The 24,436-nt window shown below is 33.6% G+C and overlaps 2 protein-coding genes across 12 annotated transcripts in view; one reads left to right on the top strand and one right to left on the bottom strand.

The window, feature by feature from the left end:
- The window catches only part of LOC106068824 (uncharacterized), a 37,451-nt gene extending 20,171 nt beyond the window's left edge, over window positions 1–17,280 (bottom strand). For 2 of the 11 annotated variants that reach the window (XM_013228326.2, XM_056020666.1), the window contains exons 1-2: window positions 9,012–9,089; window positions 285–386 (exon numbers count right to left, since the gene is read on the bottom strand). In XM_013228326.2, coding sequence (XP_013083780.2) covers window positions 285–305 — 21 coding nt within the window. In that variant the 5' untranslated portion in view covers window positions 306–386; window positions 9,012–9,089. Of the gene's footprint in view, window positions 1–284; window positions 387–9,011; window positions 9,108–13,836; window positions 13,864–15,042; window positions 15,134–16,849 lie in introns of those variants that run through there. The other 9 variants (XM_056020660.1, XM_056020663.1, XM_056020659.1 and 6 more) reach the window with 9 other exon arrangements.
- Window positions 17,281–19,258: 1,978 nt separating this feature from the next.
- Window positions 19,259–24,208, top strand: LOC106068825 (uncharacterized). The gene is made up of 5 exons (XM_013228327.2): window positions 19,259–19,407; window positions 20,820–20,899; window positions 22,184–22,285; window positions 22,405–22,533; window positions 23,152–24,208. The coding sequence occupies exons 2-5, from the start codon at window positions 20,886–20,888 to the stop codon at window positions 23,381–23,383; spliced, it is 477 nt and encodes a 158-aa protein (XP_013083781.2). The 5' UTR covers window positions 19,259–19,407; window positions 20,820–20,885; the 3' UTR covers window positions 23,384–24,208.
- The last annotated feature ends 228 nt before the right edge of the window (window positions 24,209–24,436 follow it).

The following is a 24,436-nucleotide window of genomic DNA, read 5'->3' as shown; positions in this document are numbered from 1 at the left end:
CCTTACAATTTAACGTCATTGATTATATAAAGCTTTCAGATTTTTAAATTTCAGCATCCAAGTGTTATTTATTAGTGAATTTAAAAAATAAAAAGCTTTTGTTTAATTGCAATTTTTTTTTTCCATTATTTCTTGATTGCTAAATCTGATCTTGACTTTCCCAAAGCTATTCTGTAAGCACTACTTTTCTAATTTTAGTAACAATTACTTTAATATCCTTATAAACCTGCAACACTGTTTTCATTTAAACTGTTTCACAAAAGCATCTTAACCAAATGTATTACCTGAAAACAATAACTTTTCATGTAATTTTCCAAAAGTTTTCTAACTTGTGCTTCTTTTTTGGATTTAATTGGTTCTCTGGCATTTTTCTGGAGATGGTATTACTTAATTGAAATAAATTGAACAAAAATTCAAATCAAAACAATAGAAAAGTTATATATAAGCAGAAAAACAACAAGATGGTGTTTAAGTTAGTTTTATTTCAAGAAAGGCCTGAATAATTAGAACTAACACACAACTTTCACTTCATTTAAAATCTGTATTATAGTCAGACAAATTCATATCACATTGCTGGAAAGACTCTTTAGCTTCCATTTTTTCTGTCCAGTGTTACAGACAGCAAACTAATTTCTATGTTGTTATTAGGCAACTTTTTTGGGGGGTCACTGGTTTCTTGAAAATAGGGATGTGCAAGCTAATGGAAGCAGAATGGTAAGTGCAGAAGATGGAAAGGGGCAAAATGGTTACTGTGGAAGTTGATAATGTGATGTTGAATAGGAATGGTTACTGTGGAAGATGACAAAGTGATGTTGAATAGGAATGGTTACTGTGGAAGTTGATAATGTGATGTTGAATAGGAATGGTTACTGTGGAAGTTGATAATGTGATGTTGAATAGGAATGGTTACTGTGGAAGTTGATAATGTGATGTTGAATAGGAATGGTTACTGTGGAAGATGACAAAGTGATGTTGAATAGGAATGGTTACTGTGGAAGTTGATAATGTGATGTTGAATAGGAATGGTTACTGTGGAAGTTGATAATGTGATGTTGAATAGGAATGGTTCCTGTGGAAGTTGATAATGTGATGTTGAATAGGAATGGTTACTGTGGAAGATGACAAAGTGATGTTGAATAGGAATGGTTACTGTGGAAGTTGATAATGTGATGTTGAATAGGAATGGTTACTGTGGAAGTTGATAATGTGATGTTGAATAGGAATGGTTACTGTGGAAGTTGATAATGTGATGTTGAATAGGAATGGTTACTGTGGAAGTTGATAATGTGATGTTGAATAGGAATGGTTACTGTGGAAGTTGATAATGTGATGTTGAATAGGAATGGTTACTGTGGAAGTTGATAATGTGATGTTGAATAGGAATGGTTACTGTGGAAGTTGATAATGTGATGTTGAATAGGAATGGTTCCTGTGGAAGTTGATAATGTGATGTTGAATAGGAATGGTTACTGTGGAAGTTGATAATGTGATGTTGAATAGGAATGGTTACTGTGGAAGTTGATAATTGATGTTGAATAGGAATGGTTACTGTGGAAGTTGATAATGTGATGTTGAATAGGAATGGTTACTGTGGAAGTTGATAATGTGATGTTGAATAGGAATGGTTACTGTGGAAGTTGATAATGTGATGTTGAATAGGAATGGTTACTGTGGAAGTTGATAATGTGATGTTGAATAGGAATGGTTACTGTGGAAGTTGATAATGTGATGTTGAATAGGAATGGTTACTGTGGAAGTTGATAATGTGATGTTGAATAGGAATGGTTACTGTGGAAGTTGATAATGTGATGTTGAATAGGAATGGTTACTGTGGAAGTTGATAATGTGATGTTGAATAGGAATGGTTACTGTGGAAGTTGATAATGTGATGTTGAATAGGAATGGTTACTGTGGAAGTTGATAATGTGATGTTGAATAGGAATGGTTACTGTGGAAGTTGATAATGTGATGTTGAATAGGAATGGTTACTGTGGAAGTTGATAATGTGATGTTGAATAGTAATGGTTACTGTGGAAGTTGATAATGTGATGTTGAATAGGAATGGTTACTGTGGAAGTTGATAATGTGATGTTGAATAGGAATGGTTACTGTGGAAGTTGATAATGTGATGTTGAATAGGAATGGTTACTGTGGAAGTTGATAATGTGATGTTGAATAGGAATGGTTACTGTGGAAGTTGATAACGTAATGTTGAATAGGAATGGTTACTGTGGAAGTTGATAATGTGATGTTGAATAGGAATGGTTACTGTGGAAGTTGATAATGTGATGTTGAATAGGAATGGTTCCTGTGGAAGTTGATAATGTGATGTTGAATAGGAATGGTTACTGTGGAAGATGACAAAGTGATGTTGAATAGGAATGGTTACTGTGGAAGTTGATAATGTGATGTTGAATAGGAATGGTTACTGTGGAAGTTGATAATGTGATGTTGAATAGGAATGGTTACTGTGGAAGTTGATAATGTGATGTTGAATAGGAATGGTTACTGTGGAAGTTGATAATGTGATGTTGAATAGGAATGGTTCCTGTGGAAGTTGATAATGTGATGTTGAATAGGAATGGTTACTGTGGAAGTTGATAATGTGATGTTGAATAGGAATGGTTACTGTGGAAGTTGATAATGTGATGTTGAATAGGAATGGTTCCTGTGGAAGTTGATAATGTGATGTTGAATAGGAATGGTTACTGTGGAAGTTGATAATGTGATGTTGAATAGGAATGGTTACTGTGGAAGTTGATAATGTGATGTTGAATAGGAATGGTTACTGTGGAAGTTGATAATGTGATGTTGAATAGGAATGGTTACTGTGGAAGTTGATAATGTGATGTTGAATGGTTCCAGCTTTTAAAGGGGGCTGAGAAGTGAAACTTAAAGAGGGCTGAGAAGTGAAACTTAAAGGGGGCTGAGAAGTGAAACTTAAAGAGGGCTGAGAAGTGAAACTTAAAGAGTGACTATCACCAAGTCAGTCATGAAAAGTGTCGTCATATAAGAAATGGTCATTAGAAGAGACGACTAGGCCATTAAGGTAGTCAAACAAGATTCCCGTTGGGGTGCCTAAGGAATTGGTTCATTGTACTGGTCGGGAATTGCATGCCCCCCCCCCCTATTACGATCCACACCACGTTCGGCCACTGCGGTACATTTGAGGAGTATGAAAAAGTTTATCGGTGTGCCAGGCCGAAGTAGTCCCGAGAGTCTTGCGAGCCACTGGGAATAGATGTGAAATAATGTGATTCATTTACATCATATTTGAACCTTCCATGGCAGAGCAATTGTTCAAACAGGCCGGCGGAAGTGAGCTTTCATTGGCCTAGACTTTCAAGAATCCACGATTCAAATCTTATGTCAATTGCGAATTTGGATATGAAAAGTTCAGTGAAATGTACATCATACAAAGCTATTGATCTCTAAACTGAAGAACTCTATAATGAACACTCAACATATTTATAATCAGGTTGAAGTGAACAACTATATGAATAATGTTTTGGTGTAGAATTTTAAAGTCTCTGTCTAGAATCTTCCCCCCCCCCCAAAAAAAAAAAGTAAAGTTCCCCTTTCAGACCTAGTGATCTATAGGGCAGATGGTGTAAAGGTCATCTGTTTCTGTCGCCTACGGTTGCCGAGCGTGTCATGTGGCCAGGTCAACAACCAACAGCCTTTACTTTTCCTCAACTAATGTCAGGTACCCATTAGAGCTGGATGAACTCACAGGCGCCCAAAGATCCCGAAATTAAAAATTTCAGTCTTCACCAGGATTCGAACACGGGACCTCCGGTTCAGAAGCTAAGCGCTTAACCGCTCATCATCCCCAAAGTATAGACTAAATAACTAGGATTAAACTACAGTCGTAAAAATTTTTCCAGTAAATCCTTCATCAGGATGTATTATATTACGGGCAATCAAACCTCGGCAGTGTAGAATCATAAACGAACAGGTACTCATTATTCATTTGTTAAATTCTAGTTTAACTAGTGAAGCGAAACATTTTTTTTAGAAAACGACTTGGGGCTTCTTAAGAGTATTTCTGGTAACCTACGTTGTCAGTGCATACTGCGAAGTGTCCTTGCTATTGTAGCTCCATGCATGTCAACCTTTTTTATTTTTAAATCAATATCTAAATACATTACTTAGATTGATTAGCACTAGATTATGTAGGCCCTCAGCCATATTTGATCACTGACATTGTAATGGACAATACATTTGATAGAGTTACAAAAACACAACCTAATAAAATACTCAGATATAATAATAAGGGCACATATATTATTCCATACGCCAGGACACATTTCTTCCCTTGTGCTATTACAGCAAGAAATGGGTTGCCTGAATCATACAGGAAAATCAACGACTGTGAAGATTTCAAGTCGCATGACTTGATTGACACGTGGGTAGGATCGAGGCCAATCGTTATAGTCGATTGGTCTCGGTAAGCGACGCATAAATACGCCTAGGCCGTAATTGTCTTCTCTTTTGAAGTAACGTCTGTCATTTATAAGATAAGAAGATAAGAAAGATCTGTTATGTTATGACAATGTCAACCCTAAAATAGAAATTACACAAACCAAAATCCCCAATCTTGACTTACGAAAAATAGGTCACAAAAAGAGCTAATAAAATGCTTGAATCAGTGAAGTATGACCAAGTGTGTCACAATACTTCCGCCTGACATTTTAAGAAGACACAAACACACACATCGAGACACACGCGCGAGCAAAGGCAAAAGTCTATTGTTTACGTTTCAACCCGAGCTCTATGTTCCAACAGCCTCGGGAACATTTTAAAGGAACAATTTCCCTCAATCAGCCACGTCTACCGCAAATGCAGATTTGTGAGGCTTGGAAAACAATGGGCCTACTAATCTTTTAATCCTAAGTCACACCTACTTGTTAACTTTCTGAACATAATGGATCTAGCTTCAAGGTTAGGGGCGTGTGTACGTTGGGGGAGGGGGAGGAGTGCTCACACCGCTTCTTTGTATTTAGTATGCATCATGCTATCTATAATTGTATGGAGCCACGCCTATATGTCGCCTTTTTATCTTTGAAAGTATTTGTCACAACCCATTTTATGATATGACATCATACCAAGCACTACCAGAGGATGAAAACTGGTTGATTTCTACAATAATAATGATGATAATAAAAGACGAAGCGCTAGGTTTTGTGGGTGCGGTTCAGATCTCTCTTTATATATATGCCTAAATTACATCTAAAATCGATTTCCTACGACCAATCAAGACAGACTTGTTTTCCAGATTGTAGTTTCTGGGATCGCCCCATCCTTCTATTCCAGTTTTGCTTCAAACAAAACCTTCACCCAATCAAAATAACAACGCCTCTTTGATGTGATTTTTTTGAAGACACAACATTTTGGGGTAAATATGGGAATATAGGGCCTACAGCAATTAGTCTGATAAGCACGCCAGCTGAGAAATAAATTCTAGTAACTGGTCAACGTCGAGTCGGTTGTTCTTTTAAGAAAAAATGCATCAAACATTTTGCTATGTAGTAAACACTAAACCAAAGTAAAGATGAAATAGGTCTTTAGAGAGGGGAAAGAGTGACACAATACAACCAAACAATTATGAACGTTCTTCTGTTGGCCTTCCGAAATAGATAATTTAACAAACAAATGTGGATGCTCAAACTGTGTAGTTGAATTATTGCTCACCGAAAAATAAAAAATAAAATAGTTCAGAAGTTCATGCATAGTCTCATGAAACATTTCTAATTCCTGAGTAGGCGTACTCCTCAGATTAACTGGCTGATCAGTTTGGTATGAGAGGTGAACTTTGTAAGGATTGTCAAAGTTTCTTGAACAACTGACTGTGTGATGTATGTAAATATTTGAAATAGTAGAGAGGATGAGTTTAGAAATGTCAAGTCTAGCCAGAAAGATCCATAGAAATGTCAAGTCTAGCCAGAAAGATCCATAGAAATGTCAAGTCTAGCCAGAAAGATCCATAGAAATGTCAAGTCTAGCCAGAAAAATCCATAGAAATGTCAAGTCTAGCCAGAAAGATCAATAGAAATGTCAAGTCTAGCCAGAAAGATCCATAGAAATGTCAATTCTAGCCAGAAAGATCCATAGAAATGTCAGGTCTAGCCAGAAAGATCCATAGAAATGTCAAGTCTAGCCAGAAAAATCCATAGAAATGTCAAGTCTAGCCAGAAAGATCAATAGAAATGTCAAGTCTAGCCAGAAAGATCCATAGAAATGTCAATTCTAGCCAGAAAGATCCATAGAAATGTCAGGTCTAGCCAGAAGGATCCATAGAAATGCTAGGTCTAATCAGAAGGATCATTGGGTTAAAAAAAAAGAGAGATTGAGAAACGCTGGTTAATCCAATTGTGATTTTCAAACTCGGAATTAACAAGGTTACAAAGACAGTTTGTGTGGAAACACAAACTCAAAATCGGCCCCCGAAGTGATCCATCCAAACAGGTAAAAAGGCAGGTTTCAATATTTTCAGAAAGAATATCAGAATTAAATCCTATCAAAGGAAATGACAGAGAAGAATGGAGAAAGAAGGTTGACAGATCTTGTGTTGTGCCCCAACTGTCCAGCAGACCAAGGGATAGATGAAAGTTAAGGAGAAGTTCGATGTGAAACTGGCCTAACTAATGTCATAAGGGTCAATCTCTTATTCAAAGCCTAAAAAAAACCCCAACATTTTCGTAAAAAAAAAATTCTCCCCTTCCTTTAGTTCACATGCCCAGTAGTTCATGCAATAATATGAAAAACTACTTATTAATTGTTGTTTTAAATTATGTTTCACTTAAATGCATACTAAATAGATTTTTCTCTTTAAAAATAAAAGTAAAAAACTGCCTGCATAGTTAATTTTAAAAATTAAATTTTTCGCTTTCCGAAAAAAAAGTAGCAGTTGCATCAGAACTTTGAATGGTCTAAAATTTCATGATGTTGGATTTCAATATCTTTTCTAGTTTACGAGATCTAAACGGGACGGACGAACGGACAGACAGACCACACAAAACTAATAGCGTCTATTCCCCTTTCGGGGGCCGCTAAAAAACAATCAATACAACATGCCAACGCAGAAAAGAACGGCATGATGAATGGTTCGTAAACATGTCAGAAGTGTCGAAAGATTACATGTTCCAAATTACCGACTGTTACCAGGAAGTCTTACGAATACAAGCAGAAAGAAGTAGGGGCTACTCGTTGGAGACACTTATAATTGATAGCCTTCGCCTCTAAATTGATTTTTTATTTGTTTATATTGTACGCCGATTCGTCATCCCACCTATTTAGTTTTGATCCCACGACCCTGGATGCCCGGTGTTTCACCTCAGTTCTGGACACCCTAGCACTGACACAGAGTGGAGGGGGGAGAGGCCAGTCTAATACAACCGTGTTCGGTAGTCAAACGATGAAACAGACATTTTTTTGTTTCTAATTCAAATAACACAAAAAATAGACGATTCTCGCCCGAACATCCCCCGTACATCCAAATAGGAGATATTGTGAAAGCCAGTAGACTTAGTCACAAGCACATGTTTGTAAGACGATCTAAAAAAGCAGAAAGATTTTTTTTTAAAACGATGCACGGTGACGGTGTGTTCGAGAAATAAATGGAGACGTCATTTTCTTTTTTCTTAGAGGTATTATTAAAAAATAAAAGCGCTAATTGATCTATTTTTGCACTTGTCTAGTAGGAGAGACATCCCAAAGTTGCCCTCAACTGAAAACCCATTAGAAAATTAGAAATAAAATGACTTATGATCACATAAGCAGACCATGTTCGAGAATGGCCATCAGTAGAATGACATAGATCAGGATAATAGCTACTACTTGGGAGTACAACGTAGTATGCTGATTGATCAGAAATAACAGACACTGCACCGAGTGAACGGAAAATAAGATGTGTACGGTCATGTGCTCCTATTTTATTTTTCTACTAAAATATATTAATATGAGTTCAATTTTTCACATGATAAACGAATGCTTCTAAATAGCACTATACAAAATGTACATTTTTCGGCCAAGTCGGGAAAATTAATTTCTAAATTGTATTTAATACAATACAAATAATACCCCTCCACCAACATTTTATATTAAAATCTATTCATATTACTAAAGCTTATTACCCACAGAAGGCCAGGACCTCACACAATGCCGGTTACTCACACACGCCCAGGATTCTCTTAGGACCCAGTCTTTTCTTATGACCTAGTCTTTTCTGAGGACTCAGTTTTCTCTTAGGACCTAGTCTTCTCTTAGGACCTAGTCTTCTCTTATAACCTAGTCTTTTCTGAGGACCCAGTCTTCTCTTAGAACCTAGTCTTCTCTTATAACCTAGTCTTTTCTGAGGACTCAGTCTTCTCTTAGGATCCAGTCTTCTCTTATAACCTAGTCTTTTCTGAGGACTCAGTCTTCTCTTAGGACCCAGTCTTCTCTTAGGACCCAGTCTTTTCTTAGGACCCAGTCTTCTCTTAGGACCCAATCTTCTCTTAGAACCTAGTCTTCTCTTATAACCTAGTCTTTTCTGAGGACTCAGTCTTCTCTTAGGACCCAGTCTTCTCTTAGAACCTAGTCTTCTCTTATAACCTAGTCTTTTCTGAGGACTCAGTCTTCTCTTAGGACCCAGTCTTCTCTTATAACCTAGTCTTCTCTTATGACCCAGTCTTCTCTTAGGACCCAGTCTTCTCTTATAACCTAGTCTTTTCTGATGACCCAGTCTTCTCTTAGGACCCAGTCTTTTCTGAGGACTCAGTCTTCTCTTAGGACCCAGTCTTTTCTGAGGACCCAGTCTTCTCTTAGGACCCAGTTTTCTCTTATGACCCAGTCTTCTCTTAGGACCCAGTTTTCTCTTATGACCCAGTCTTCTCTTAGGACCCAGTTTTCTCTTATGACCCAGTCTTCTCTTAGGACCCAGTCTTCTCTGGGACCCAGTCTTCTCTTAGGACCCAGTCTTCTCTTAGGACCCAGTCTTCTGACCCTGCTACTCTACACTTATTATTTACCCCGTTCAAATGAGTCAGCTGAGCTCGTACTTCTGGACGACTAAAATGATGCTTGATGGGTTTATCTCTTAGCACTCCAGTCTGTAAAGCAGGTCGCTGTTGAGAGACAGACATTCATTACTGACTCGAACAGTTTATATTTCTTGAATACGATTTTACGCTTTACAGTTAATACAACTGTAAATTATCATAATAATGATGAAAAAAAGGGAATTTTATTCGCATATAGTCTAACGAAATGTACAAACATAAATTAAGTAATTCTAAATGTTTGTCTTCCGAGGGCTGAATTTGGTATAATACTAAATGGCAATTTGTAGAAATTAAAGACTTGAAGAATTTGAGGCATTATTTTTTCAAATTCACCAATCACTGTATCATCCAAATTACAAATAAATAATTTGTGTGTCAGGAAAGGGGAAATGGCGGTTAAGTGCAACCAAGCCGATGTCATGTAGCTTGCCATACACTTCATTATTTGTTTTGACATAATATTAATGACAATTATCTATGTATCTACAGGATTCACTCTCTATCAAACAAGATTCGCTCTGTTTCTCCTATTTTAAACTATTTTACTTATTGCATAATTCATCTTCAGAACTATTTTTTAAAATCCGACACTCGGCTTGAAATTCTTGCCTTTCATTGACCACTAGACATTGCTGTTGTTGTCTCAGAATCCAATCATCACAAAATGCTTATTAAAAACGGAAGCACAAAAAAAAAGCTTTTTTTTGATGAACAAGAAATACGGCAGATAAAAATCTAGAGAAAAACTTAAGAGATGCAACTAAGTTTAATCAAGTTTAGTTTAATCGAGTTTAGTTTAATCGAGTTTAGTTTAATCAAGTTTAGTTTAATCAAGTTTAGTTTAATCAAGTTTAGTTTAATCAAGTTTAGTTTAATCAAGTTTAGTTTAATCAAGTTTAGTTTAATCAAGTTTAGTTTAATCAAGTTTAGTTTAATCAAGTTTAGTTTAATCAAGTTTAGTTTAATCAAGTTTAGTTTAATCAAGTTTAGTTTAATCAAGTTTAGTTTAATCAAGTTTAGTTTAATCAAGTTTAGTTTAATCAAGTTTAGTTTAATCAAGTTTAGTTTAATCAAGTTTAGTTTAATCAAGTTTAGTTTAATCAAGTTTAGTTTAATCAAGTTTAGTTTAATCAAGTTTAGTTTAATCAAGTTTAGTTTAATCAAGTTTAGTTTAATCAAGTTTAGTTTAATCAAGTTTAGTTTAATCAAGTTTAGTTTAATCAAGCTGCTAGACAGAAAAACGAACTCTGTGAAAACCGGCGCGTGTTTTGTTTTTAAAACGTATCTCCTGGAAGAATGGACAAACATTTCTTGCGGCTTGTTTATTTTTTTCTACATCATCGTACCTCTGTATTATTATTATTATTATTAGTTATTATTCTAGATTCTGTTTCTTTCGAACTTCTGATAATTTATATTTAAGATGCGTAGACTGAAAGTCTACTAAAACTTTTTACATTTAAAATGTGTTGTTTTTTTTTTCATTTTTTGTTGCTTTGTGCAATGCAATGGAAAGATTCCCAAAATAATTTGAGATTAGCAAAATGTAAGAGACATTTTTTTTTATCTTCGATACTTTATAGCTCTTCGTAGTCTTTCGCTGACATACTTTGTAACTATTTGTCAGCTTTTACTTTGTAACTCTTTGTGTACATTTACTGACATACTTTGTAACTCTTTGTGTACATTTACTGACATACTTTGTAACTATTTGTGGGCTTTTACTATTTTCCCAGGTGGACCATCTTCTCAACCACCAGCTTTAACTCTCATCCTTGAAGCTGTGCGGTCAATCCATTTCAAAAACTAAAAAGTGTTGTGTATTTGTGACAGGAATTAAATGAACAATTTCCTTCGTTTGAACATTAGCCTATTCAATAAGACACCATATGTAGCACATATAAAGGAATGCGTCTTTCTGGGGCGATTAATAGCTTTAAAATAGCTGTAAGGTTGTCCTTGCCGATCAATAAATCTATTTATCGCATGCAAATACAACAGGCCGGCTGATATTAAGAGCACTTTCTCTGTGTCAGAAGTGAGATAGTATGAAGGGAAATAACTTACATGGAATATCACAATGAATGAAATACCATCACAATATAAGTATAACTTTAAAAAAAAAAAAGATTATTCTTATTATAAAAGCTATCTTTATGTTCGTGTGTGCACTCACATATAAGAGTTAAAAATCTTCGCACTTTAAAAAAATCTGTTATAAATAATATAGTCAGACTCGTTTCACTTTATTACCACCCTTTTTTTTAACTGCCCAATAAAAAAAATGCATTAACACACCTAAATATTACAGAAAAAAGTAATTCAGAAAAGGTAAATAGCCTGATAACAACTTCCTGATTCCTTGAAAACGGACAAAATCGACCCCCAGAACTGCTTCTACTCAACAAGGATAAGTGATTAAGTGATTACTTTATCTAACGTGGAACAGTCGACCGTCACACAATTTATTATAACATATGCAGTCATGCTCTTAGCAGCCAATTGATTTGGTCCTATAGGACATTTTAGCTTCTGATATTGCGTTCTCTGAAGTGATTTAGTGGCCACTTAAATAGATCACAAAAAGTGCACTTTCTGTCAATGAGCTCTCAAATAAACACAACTGGCAACAATCAACTTCCTAAATGGAGCATATCAGTGGTATTTAAAAAAAAACTTTTTTGAAACTTGCACTTTGTTACAATAGGCTCTTAAAGAGGAAGAATACTTAATAGTAAAATTATATAGGCCCATAATTATACAAAGGGAGGGGAGGTAATTTAAGCTGTCGCGCGCGATAACAAAAGAAAATGATAGATGTGCCTGTTTAAATTGTGTTGACGATAAGACCTTATCATTCATACACGTAGTTATAATTGAATGGACTTAAAAATAGTGCTACGTTACAGTATTACTAAATGAAAGTGATGATTTTTTTTTACATGAGCCTGTTAATTAATTTCTGACTCTTTAGAGAGTAAGAACGAAAAAAACAACTATAAACAATAGAATATACAAGATATAGGGGCTACTTCAAAAAAGGGCATATATAAAAGTGACAAAACTATACTTTTTCAATCATATCTCTCAATACTGTCACACTTATTTTCCTTTTTACTTATCAATTAACATTTTAAAAAAAAATTAATCTTTCTTTAAGAGATAATGAATAATCTGAGAATAGGAAGTGAGAGAACTAACTGTACCAGACAGACAGACAGACGGAGTGACTTGATATAAACTTGGTAATAAAAACTAAAACAAACGAAAACATTTCTTTAGAGCAAAGACTTGACAGACACACACACACACACACATTTAAATGTTGAACACCACATGTAAGACCACAGCGGCATGATTCACTCATTAACTTGTTGTTTATTTTTAGGTCAAAGTCTGTTGTCTTTTTCTTTTTGCTGACGTACTGCTTTACAGCCCTTTGTAAAGTGTCCATAAGGGTTGAGTTTAAGCTCTTTTATGATCCTTGATGTAAGGGAAGGATTTTACCCATAGGCCCAGAATGATTGTTTGTTTGGAGGTCTTCCATCGACTAGAAAGTCACTTCCCAGTGAGGCCAGAGGCCAAGCCCTTGAGATTCCTCCATGTTCCTATACACCCCTGCCATCCAATTCAAGTTCTAATGCAGACTATCTTGAGATATTTGACTCGAGCTACACAATTTGTTTCAATGAGAAACGGAACTAAAACTTGAGAGGAAAGAGAAACAAAAACACCTTGTAGGTCTAGAGCTATGAGATTGTTATTTTATTGTGTCTACGTTTCGCTTCTGTGAATTTCAATAACAAAAATACAATATAAAAATACCTTACTTCTCTATGATAAATCAATTATTGACAAGAATTACATGCACTGTCCTGATTTATTGAAAGCTGGTGAATATCAGGGGCCTCAATAAAAAAAACCCAGTCAATTATAACATATTCGGTCATGCAGAATTATTGGTCGTAATATCACAGCCAGTTCAATTTTATCTTCTTATTAAAACCTGATGGAAGTAAAGCCAGGTGAAAGTAAAACTTGATGGGAATAAAACCAGACCTAAAATGTGACAATTTTTTTTAGCTTTACACCATTTTTATATAAATATAACTATAATGTGTTAGTTTAGTCAAATAATTCAAATAATGTAAGAAATTGTATGAGTAGATCTGATGTAAACAAAAACAAATCAAACATTCACACATATAACAAATTATTTAGTACTGAAAAATAACTGCACACTTTATTAAACACTTATTTTTGTCTGTATTTAGATGTTTTAATGTAGTTTCAATTAAATCAATAAAAAATTCCACTATTATCAAATGGAAAATGGAAACCAACAATTGAATACAAATTTAACATTGTATTGTAAAGAATTAAATATTGTAGGTTTGTAATGGCCTATTAGAAATTAGAAATATTAATGCTTGAGTTATAATTTCACTATTGTGAAACTTAAAAACTTATAATTACAATTTTTTTATATTATTATTTATTGATCTAGCTTAAAAATTACAGATGTTCATTGAAATGGGATTAAACTATTCATTTTAATGATTTTCTTAAAATAATAACAGAAGCTAATGTTGAATGTAATGTGATAGACAAAAGTGAAAAAATAAGAAAGAAAGAAAATAATATCATATATAATTTTGATTTGTTTGTGAAGCACTCAACGCTGATGTTGTAGTCATGCCGATTTCAAATGTTTACAGTAATACAACCAAACACAAATATATATTTTTAAAGATTGTCAGGTTGTCATGACAACAAGTATTCTTAATCTTACCATATTATATTTTGATGACCATCCAACCTAAGAGTAAATATTTATAATGTAGGCCCTAGTATGTGAATTCGTTACATACATACACAATATCTCTTCAGAAATATTTTAATAAGCACAAATTTAATCATTTTTATTTTACAGAAGAAATTTTTTTTTTAGATTTTCCATGATGAAGCTGGCCTCTACTATAGCAAAATAGTTAATGTCAGAAAATAATTAATCAATTGATCTTCTTGGGGATATTTGATGTAAATTAAACAATAACCAAAGTTTCTAAATGGAAATTTGATAAGATAGTATCACTTCCACCTCCAAACGAATTAAATAACAAAAGTTTAATTATGCCTAAGGTACAAATGTTTGTATTTTGTATATAAGTCTTTTTTTTCTTTTTTGTGCTACATTATAGAGATATTTAGGATTGAGATAATTATGTAAACTAAATTTTGAAAAAAAAAAAAGATTAAGGTTATGTGCTACAGTCTATTATATATAATGATGCTCTATATTATGCAATGATTGTTTAGCAAGATATTACTTTTAAAATAACGTTATGGCTTTTTCAAATTTAGTGTGAAACCTTACAATATACTTTCTGAATATCATTTGGGTTTTTAATTCAGGGGTTGTTTAAACTAAAGTGTATTGCACAGACAGACACAGTTATATCATTTACCATCATTGAGATATAAATAAAAGTACAATCATATTTTTTTATTTTTATGTTCTATATGAATCGAATTACCTGAATTTTAAAGTATGTTGCTAAATTTAAAAAACAAAACAAAAGGGTTTCTTAATATTGACATTTTGTTATGAGTAAGTGAGGCAGTGTCAGGATAAAAATATGTATGTGAAGCCCAACCTTCAGATCAACATGTCATGTAAATGAAGTTAACTTTTTTGTCAATTATATGTACAATAAAGAATCAACTTTTTATAGTTTTTAGCTGGGACAAAATCAACACTAACAGGGTTTTCAACATTTAATACATATTTCATGATTGCAGCTATATAAAAGAAGAATTGACAATAAATGTATATTTAAAAAACTTTTCAAGGCCAATAAACAATGTTGGTAGTAATGATGGATGAATTGATGTTTTTATAGCAAAAATCCTTTATACATAAAAAACAAAAAAGTTTATAACTAAATTAATATTCTCTTAAAATGAATTAATTCTGTAAATTATTGTGAATTCTTACCACTTTTAAAGGTGGATGATCTAATAGTGGTTGATGTACATCTGATAAATCAAATCCATCTTCTAATCTTTGAATTTCAAAGTAATATTTTCTTAAAAGAAAAAGGAAAAAATTCTTGTAAGGTGCATTTTAAGCCAATTTTCTTTTTAAAAATATCATTCTAAACCCCAGCAGTATTAATATTTTAACGCTAAACATTAAATGCATTTATCAATAATTAAAAACTGCAAAATATTAGAAAATAAATATATTAACTTTTAATTTCTTGTTTTCTATAAGCTTCTGGCATAGTAAATTTTTATTACATTTAACATTTGGCCCAACCCTAAATATTAATTTACATTTAAATCTGAAACTATTATACCTTTTCTATTAATCAATTTCTTTTCAACCAACATTGAAGATTTATGAAAAGCAAAGTAATGGCAATGCTCACAATGATGTAACTCATTAAAAAGATGTGTGTCAATGTGACTCATTGTACTACTTATTTATAGCAAGTATTATATGAATGGTTATCTATTAAACATGAAGAATAAATACACACAGACAAGATGTTGACGTTTTAATTAAATAATCAACTGATAGGTCTGATATTGATTAAGAATATACTTTTCTGATTTTGTTTTTCCATTTTTATATAGGTCTGGAAAATTTGTTTCTAATGAATGAAAATGCTACAAAAATCCTTTCAATGCACAGATGAGAATATAATGGTATACTTTATCTTATCTTCATATCTAATTTGTTACAGATGTTATTTCAAAAAAGAAGATAATCACATCCTACACGTGTCATGTGTCAATCTAGTCATGCATGTTAATCAATGACTTTAATTAACTCTGCTAAGTGGTTGGTTTTCCTGACTGATTCAGGCAACCCATTCCATTCTCTAATGGCACTAGGGAAGAAGGAGCACTTGTACAAATTTGTTCTAGCATATGGAATAAGAAATGTGCCTCTATCATTACGTCTTTCTGAGTATTTCATTATGTTTTGTTTCTCTATTTGTAAGCTCTGGTTCAGTGTTTTATGTACTACACCTACTAAAGTGTTTCTAAGACTAAGTTTAGTGATTTCTTATATAATACAGACATTACTTTAAAAAAGAAGATGATTACGTCCTACACGTCATGCATTTAGTCATGCATATTAACCAATGACTTAAATTCAGCCAAGTCACTGGTTTTCCTGGCTAGCTCAGGCAACCCATTCCATGCTCTAATAGCACTAGGGAAGAAGGAGTGTTTGTACAAATTTGTCCTAGCATATGGGACGAGGAATGTGCCTTTATCTTTGTGTCTTTCAGAGTATTTTATTAAATTTTGTTTTTGTATTTGAAGATTATGGTTCAGTGTTTTATGTATGATTGCTACTTTACTTTTGAGCCTTCTGTCCTGAAGGCTTTCTAAATTTAGTGATTTTACTAAAGGTGTTACTCTAGTCAAATGTGAATATTCGTTTGTTATGAATCTCACTGCTCTATTTTGTGTCTGTTCCAGTTTTTAAATGTTTTCTTGAGTTGAGGGGTCCCAAACGGAGGATGCATATTCTATTATTGGCCTAACCAAGGTTACTCTAAATAATTTTACTAAATCTAATCAAATTATCAGTTATATAAATCTACATTTTAAATTCATAGAAATAAATATACTTTTAATACATTTTCTACAATAAATTAATTGGAGCGAACTAAAAAGTCTAGATCTAGACTGAGACTCTAATTATTTAATTTTAATAAATATATAAAATATAATAAAATCTACTTTAACTTGACTTTAACGTCAAGTCACACAAGTCTACTTACAGTCTTTTCGCTACACTTTTTATCACATCATTCGACGACATGTTATAGTTATTGTTAGTTTCCTCAACATCTATAATCTAGTTAAATCTAGTATTTTTTCTAGTAGTCTAGATTTAATGTCAAATTCGTACAGATATGTAAAATATATGTAACTATATTCTTCCTTCATTGGCCTTCAATAATAGGACTAAACATTCTAAAGCAGATCTAATATAGATCCAAGTACTGAAGTAGACTTCAAATTTAAACAACACAGTTCTTATTCCTATTGCCTAGGCACAACGTTGTAAACAATGATAACATCACGTATTTACATGTACAAAATATAGTCCAAGTCATAAATTTAATATGTAACTAGTATGTCAACAAATAGTTTAAAATATATAAATCTCTGGGTGGTATAATAACTTTTAATTATTATTACGTTTTTATCAATACATAGAAGCTTTTTATTACGATAATTTAAAATAACAATAATTTGTTTGGTAGCTAGGACAGCGAATAAATACAAATGAAGAGAGACGACTCTAAGAAACATTCATATTTGTGTGAAATGTTGTAAGGTACTTATTCCCCTTTATTTAATACTTTTTTATTGAAGGGAAAGTTGGGATATTACGTAAAGCCAAATATCACTTTTTAAATCCCCCTCCCCCTCTGTAACAAATCTTAACCAGATTCAATACCCCCCATTCCCCCCAAACACAGTAGAGAAACATAACAAGAAAATTCGCATTTTACAAAACATTTTTTATTATTCGGCCAACTTGCTTGAACTGACATAGAAGAGAGCACTTGGCTGCATGCAGCTTCGGAACGAATCAGCTGGAGGATCACTAACAAAGGCCGCAGAATATACATTTGAGGCCAGAAGAAAATACATTGGCAAGGACAGACGTAGATGGCGAAAAAAAATATTTAAATCGACTACCGGCGGACAATGGTTATGTCTGTAGCGGATGTGGCAAAGTGTGTAGGTCGAAGCTGGGGCTGTGTAGCCACGGGAAATACTGCATTCCTCATTAATATTCGGACTCGAAGACAAGCTTTATTATTATAATTATTTAATAATAATCATTTTCCCAAATCACATCTTTCTTTTCAGTATCGCTTTAAATGATTTAAAGGATAGGAAAAGTTTCGACTTCTGGATGCGCTACGATGACGTGCTCAGTTTTTCCCAATACTGGACATATAACTATGATGGTGGTGATGTAACTATGATGGTGGTGAAATAATTATGATGATGGTGATGTAACTATGATGGTGGTGAAATAATTATGATGATGGTGATGTAACTATGATGGTGGTGAAATAAGTATGATGATGGTGATGTAACTATGATGGTGGTGAAATAATTATGATGATGGTGATGTAACTATGATGGTGGTGAAATAATTATGATGATGGTGGTGAAATAATTATGATGATGGTGATGTAACTATGATGGTGGTGATGCAACTATGATGGTGGTGTTATAACTATGATGGTGGTGGTGTAACTATGATGGTGGTGAAATAATTATGATGATGGTGATGTAACTATGATGGTGGTGAAATAAGTATGATGATGGTGATGTAACTATGATGGTGGTGAAATAATTATGATGATGGTGATGTAACTATGATGGTGGTGAAATAAGTATGATGATGGTGATGTAACTATGATGGTGGTGAAATAATTATGATGATGGTGATGTAACTATGATGGTGGTGAAATAAGTATGATGATGGTGATGTAACTATGATAGTGGTGAAATAATTATGATGATGGTGATGTAACTATGATGGTGGTGAAATAATTATGATGATGGTGGTGAAATAATTATGATGATGGTGATGTAACTATGATGGTGGTGATGCAACTATGATGGTGGTGTTATAACTATGATGGTGGTGGTGTAACTATGATGATGGGGATGTAACTATGATGGTGGTGATGTAACTATGATGGTGGTGATGTAACTATAATATAACCCGTGTTGCTAAAAAAAGCGCGGAGTATTTTTTTCATATTTTTTTGAAAACTAAGGTACAGCTATTCCTCGAAAGTAGAATCCATGAAGTCAAGAAAACTCTGCGCCTGTAATTTCATTTCAATATTTTTGTGCTTTCTTACATAACAAATCTTCAGACGCCGGCCTCCTTTTTTAGACTTTATTATTGACCAAAAATAAATGCGTCCATTATAAAAATGCAAACATAGCACAAAGAGTGAAATTTTTTCGTATAAGTCAGTAGGTTTAACCCTTACACAGGTCTATAGGTTGAACTATAATTTTATTAAAATGATGAATATAAAAAAGTTAAGAAAAAAAATTATTTCATATTTACTCTTTTCACCTCATTATCTTTTCACAAAATTAAACTTCATTTGTTTTAGACGTCCAGAACTAGGTGTGTAGGCTAGACGTGCGTGCTAGTGCGTGCACGTATGTGTACAATCAGTGAGGTACAGCTGTTGACACTTTAGTCAATATCCAGACGGCGTTATGAAAAGTTGTAAGTTTATATCTGTGTAGTGTGAGCCGATCTAACATGGACTACCACATCAAAATAGTATGTGTCTAATTAGTTTATTAATTTGTTAGTAGGCTAATTATCCATTCAATGTTATCAATTACTCATATCAATATATCAATAAATCTTTTGAATCCTGTTGCTAGATATTCTGGTGGAAGTCAGAGGGTTAGGGTGAACGTGCGTTAGTTTTGTCTTCATTCAAAGGATGTTCCTTGTTCTGTTCATGATATTGGAGAGACTCTGTGGGTAAAATAGTTCATGGAGTGGGGAGTGCATTGTAAATGTGTGAAGTTTTGGGTTGCATTGGGGATGTGGGATGGAACAACCCTAAATAAAGTGATCGTATTTGTGGATTAGTGAGTACATTAATGAGAACATTAGTGAGTTCATTAGTGAGTACATTAATGAGTACATTAGTGAGTACATTAGTGAGTACATTAATGAGTACATCATAGTGAGTATACTAGTGAGTACATTAGTGAGTATATTAATGAGTACATTAATGAGTATATTAATAAGTATATTAATGAGCACATTAATGAGTACATTAGTGAGTACATTAGTGAGTACATTAGTGAGTACATTAGTGAGTACATAAGATTAATATAACGAGTGTGATGCTTGTGGTGTGTTAGTGAATATTTTGTTTAGCCGCAACGTGGAACTTGTATTTTATAACTTGAAACACAGACCTAAACCCAGTGGCCTAGCTAGGGATTGGGGGACCTGGGGGCTTGACCTCTTTAGGGGCCCTGCATTTTGACGTTCGACATCATGACAAGAGATAATGGCGTAATATTTAATGTGAAAATTTCGGACACTCGTTTGGGGAACCCCTAAAGTGGAGGCCCGGAAGGATTTTCAAATTTGGCCCCTTCCCCCCCCCCCCCCCCACCATAGCTACGCCACTGCCTAAACCTAAACATGTATCTTATAACGTATAGCACAAACCAAAGCCTAAACTTGAATCTTTTAACGTATCTTGTAATTTAAAACGTAACTTACAACCTAACTTGTAAAATATAACCTAACTTATAGCTTTATTTGTAAACTTAAAACTTGTAACTTATAACTTAACTTTCGATGTATAAATTGTTACTCTGTAACTTATAACTTACCTTAAAAATAAACTTGTAAGTTATAACTTAAATTGTAACCTAACTTTACTTTTACTTTACGTGTAACTTATAATTTAACTTTTAGCTTAACTTGTTAATTTGTTACAACTTAACTTGTAAATTAACATGTAACATATTACTTAACGTGTAAGCTGTAATTTATAACTCAGCTTATATATTTTTTATATGCTATACCTTTAACATTACAGCACCCTGCGCTTCCCCTCTCTCTATTTTGATCAGTAACTTGTTAACTGTTTTATTTAATGTGTATGTGTATCTGATATGTGTCTTTTGGTCATTGAGTGTGTATTGTTAATGTATTTTTAGGTGCAGGATTAACTGTACATTCAACATTCTTTTTAAAACATATCAGTAAGCACAGATTCATTCAACATGGACATGGAAGAGTAAGTGGCTTGGTCAGGTCTCTAAACAAGTTACCTATAATGAACTACCTTTATTATTTCTTTGGGGAGATGTAATACTTTACCAGTGCTCAAATTGTATCAGTCATGTTTTCATACAGTTTCTTTCATTCACCCTCTCACCACATGACTGCCTCATGAACAAACTCGTACTCTTTGTTCAGCAACTAAGAGAAACAAATTTTATTCATAAACTACAAGCCTTTATATAGATCCTAGGTGTACATGTTCCTAATATTACTAAAAACAATATCCACAATCAAATACTTCAATTAATTATGCTAGAATCATCTCTCTATAAGTCCAGCCTGTCCCATTCCCCTCTTATAGTTCATAAAGAGCAGACAGTAGACAAACACACGTATGTCTGTCATCACTACTGCTACAATGATATGGTATTGCTTTCCAGTCCGTAGATTCAGAAGGAGTGATGTCAGCAGGGGCTCGACGCCCTTCGTCTTTTTTCACCATCTTTTTGACGTAACGCTAAATAAAAAAAGGCGTTGACAATTTGTGCTTTGACGGCAATGTAATCAACCTACGATGCTTTCTGTCCCATGCTAAAACTATAACTACATAGATGAAGATCGTTACAGAGCTTCTCTAAGCGGATAAATGATACAGAGCTTCTCTAAGCGGACAAATGACGCTCTGTTTGCTCACTTTATAAATTGGTACTTCAGTTTGCTGAACCTTAAAATCTTATCCATTGACTTTTCTTTTTTCTATAAATATTTTAATATTTTTTCTTGTTCTGGGATGTTCTATTATTATCTGCATCAATGTTGTGTTTTACAATGTAGAGTGTAGAATACTCTAGAACAGGGGTTCTCAACCTGTGGGTCGCGACCCCTTTGGGGGTCGATTAACGATTTACCAGGGGTCGCCTAAGACCATCGATAAATGGGTGGGGGTCGCGGAAGAGTGTGTGGTTGTAAAAAGGGTCGCCGAGCTTAAAAGGTTGAGAACCGCTGCTCTAGAACATAGCGTCCATACTGCCAATAAAATGTTGAGATTTTCCTTTAACAGTCTAAACAATGATAAGTTATTTTTTTTAAGATTCTTAATTTCTTAATTAACCTATTGTTACGTAACATCAAAAGATGCAATATATTGATTAGAAAGTACACCAGTCCATTGGAGTAAAAGTGTCCAGACGTCCTGCTTAAATATGTCGTTATATTTATACATTAAATAATTTGTTTTGTTTTATCTTTTAATTGAAAAATGTATACTGTTGCTAACAAAATTACATTTCACTTCCAGTTTCAGAATTGGCACCTTCAGCTTCGGCAATCTTTTCTTAGCGTTTGTGATCTCGGCGTTGTTCATGTTTCTACTCTACTGGCTGTGGACATGGCCTTGCAGGTAAATGAAACAGTGGCATAAAGTTGCTTCATGATGTCCACATGTTTTCTTAGATATTCACATAAATAATGACAAACGTATTAAAGTGACACGACTGTATTTATTTGTTTAAACATTAGCGGAGAGACTGAGCAGAAGCTTCTACCTTCACGAACGATTCTGTCCAGCCAAACTGTCAAGCCGTTGTACGCCCTAGAAATAGAACCAGGAATTGTCATTCTGCAGAGTGAAGATGGGGAGTTTTTTAGGTATGTGACTGACGATTATAAACTTATTAGGTGCATGCTTAGAAATAATATAAACTGATAAAAGAATATGTAATTTAAAATAATGTCACAATGTAATCAGGTCGCCTGCCGAGGGCGTCCCGGAAATAGTAAATAGATTACTTTTAATCAAAATATTTTTTTTAAAAATCCAAGCTTAAACAGAATACTTGAAGAATAAACGAAAAGTAATCAAATATAATTTTCTAATACGATTTATAAATATTTACATTGTTGTTAAAATGTATAATCCATTTAGACTCACTAATTATAAACAAAATATTTTCATCTAAATAATATTTATTGTTTTGACATTTAAAAAAAAAAAAAAACTCAACAAAAAAAAACAACAACTCATTTGATCTCTAGAAAATTACTTTAGTAGAATTGAGAAAACTTGTTTCTTTCTCTTTTTCTTTCTCTTTTTCTTTTTTTTTCTCTCTCTCTTTTCTTTCTCTCTGTCTCTCTCTTTCTCTTTTTCTCTCTCTCTTTTTCTTTTTCTCTCTCTCTCTCTCACTCTCTGTTTATCTTTTCTTTCTCTCTCTCTCTCTCCTTCTCTTATACACTTTAATGTTTATATCAAACTGTCTGAACCAATAGGATTCTCCGAGAGTACGATTCTGCGGATAGAACCGGCAGTGGCAGCAGAGCTCCAGAACTGCCCACCTGTACACCTGAGAACAGGTACATCCCATCCTACACCAGAGGCTACTACCAAACCCAGCCCACAGCCCCCATGCTCAGCGAAACAGAGGCAGGCCATGGCCATGACCCATTCGGTAGTGCCATGTGGACGCCAATCAGGACTTTGAGCACCAGTTCAAGAAACTAAAACATTCATATACACTTTCTCAACAACTACACTCGCATGCAGACACACACACACACACACAGACAAACAAACACTCTAGCTTGTATTTCAATTACACACGTATTTACAAATACATAAAATATCTTATATTTCTAACATTTACCAAAATTATCATGCATACAAAAATATGTGACTCAGTATAAAAAATAACGATTTTTTTTTTTTATTTATGTAAATAAGCCAAATTTTATTTAATTATTATCTGCCCTAAATATTTTTTTTATTAATTCTTTTTTTTAACCTAATAAAAAAAAAATGAGGCATCAATTTTGTGGCTTAATTCAGTTTCAGTAAAATTTTAATCATTTGAGGCAATATGAATTGAGAGTTACCATTTCTATATTATCTCGCCAATAAGCCATGGTATTCTTCCATTAAAGAGTCCTAATGATTATTTTAGCTTATTTTACTTATATACTGTATCTATTGGAATTGAGACATATGAAGTACATTATCTCATGTCATGATTACTCATGATGTTAAATGTCAAAATGCAGAGGCCCCTCATATCCCTAGCTACGCTACTGCTCTACCATAAAAAAGAAAACAATCTGAATTAGAGCCAAAGTCCCAAACAGTAAACTCTTTTCAATCACTCAATGAAAAAAAAAAATGGCCATTACAAAAACTATTTCACTTCAGCATTCATCGATTTTGATTATTTTTTAGTTGGCACATTTTTGTTTTCAAGCTAATTTAGACCATTTCTGAGCTCACGACTTTCAGAAGGCTATTCTTTTCATGCATACAAATGTATTGCTGAATAATAAATGGATTGCTTCTAAACTATGATGTTGTTTTTATTTCATGTTTAAGTTCCAAACAAACACAACTATTGTGGCGTTCTTGTTGGAGACTTGATGTACGACAATATAGGAATGGGTTGCCTGAGTCAGCCAGGAACACCAATGAATTTAAGTAATTGATTAACATGCATGACTAGACTGATCTAGGAAGACGCGTAGGACGTAAACTTCTTTTTTGAAGAAACGTCTGCATTTCATAAGATAAGAT

Source organism: Biomphalaria glabrata, chromosome 2, assembly GCF_947242115.1.
Source record: "Biomphalaria glabrata chromosome 2, xgBioGlab47.1, whole genome shotgun sequence".
Classification (NCBI taxonomy): Eukaryota; Metazoa; Mollusca; class Gastropoda; family Planorbidae; genus Biomphalaria; species Biomphalaria glabrata.
The sequence above is the reverse complement of the archived record's forward strand: the minus strand, read 5'-3'. Positions and strand labels throughout refer to the sequence as shown.

Coding starts and splice junctions, on each gene's coding strand:
- LOC106068825 (XM_013228327.2), top strand. Junction 22,286..22,404: donor CTGTGGACATGGCCTTGCAG/GTAAATGAAACA, acceptor TTTAAACATTAG/CGGAGAGACTGAGCAGAAGC. Junction 22,534..23,151: donor GAAGATGGGGAGTTTTTTAG/GTATGTGACTGA, acceptor CTGAACCAATAG/GATTCTCCGAGAGTACGATT.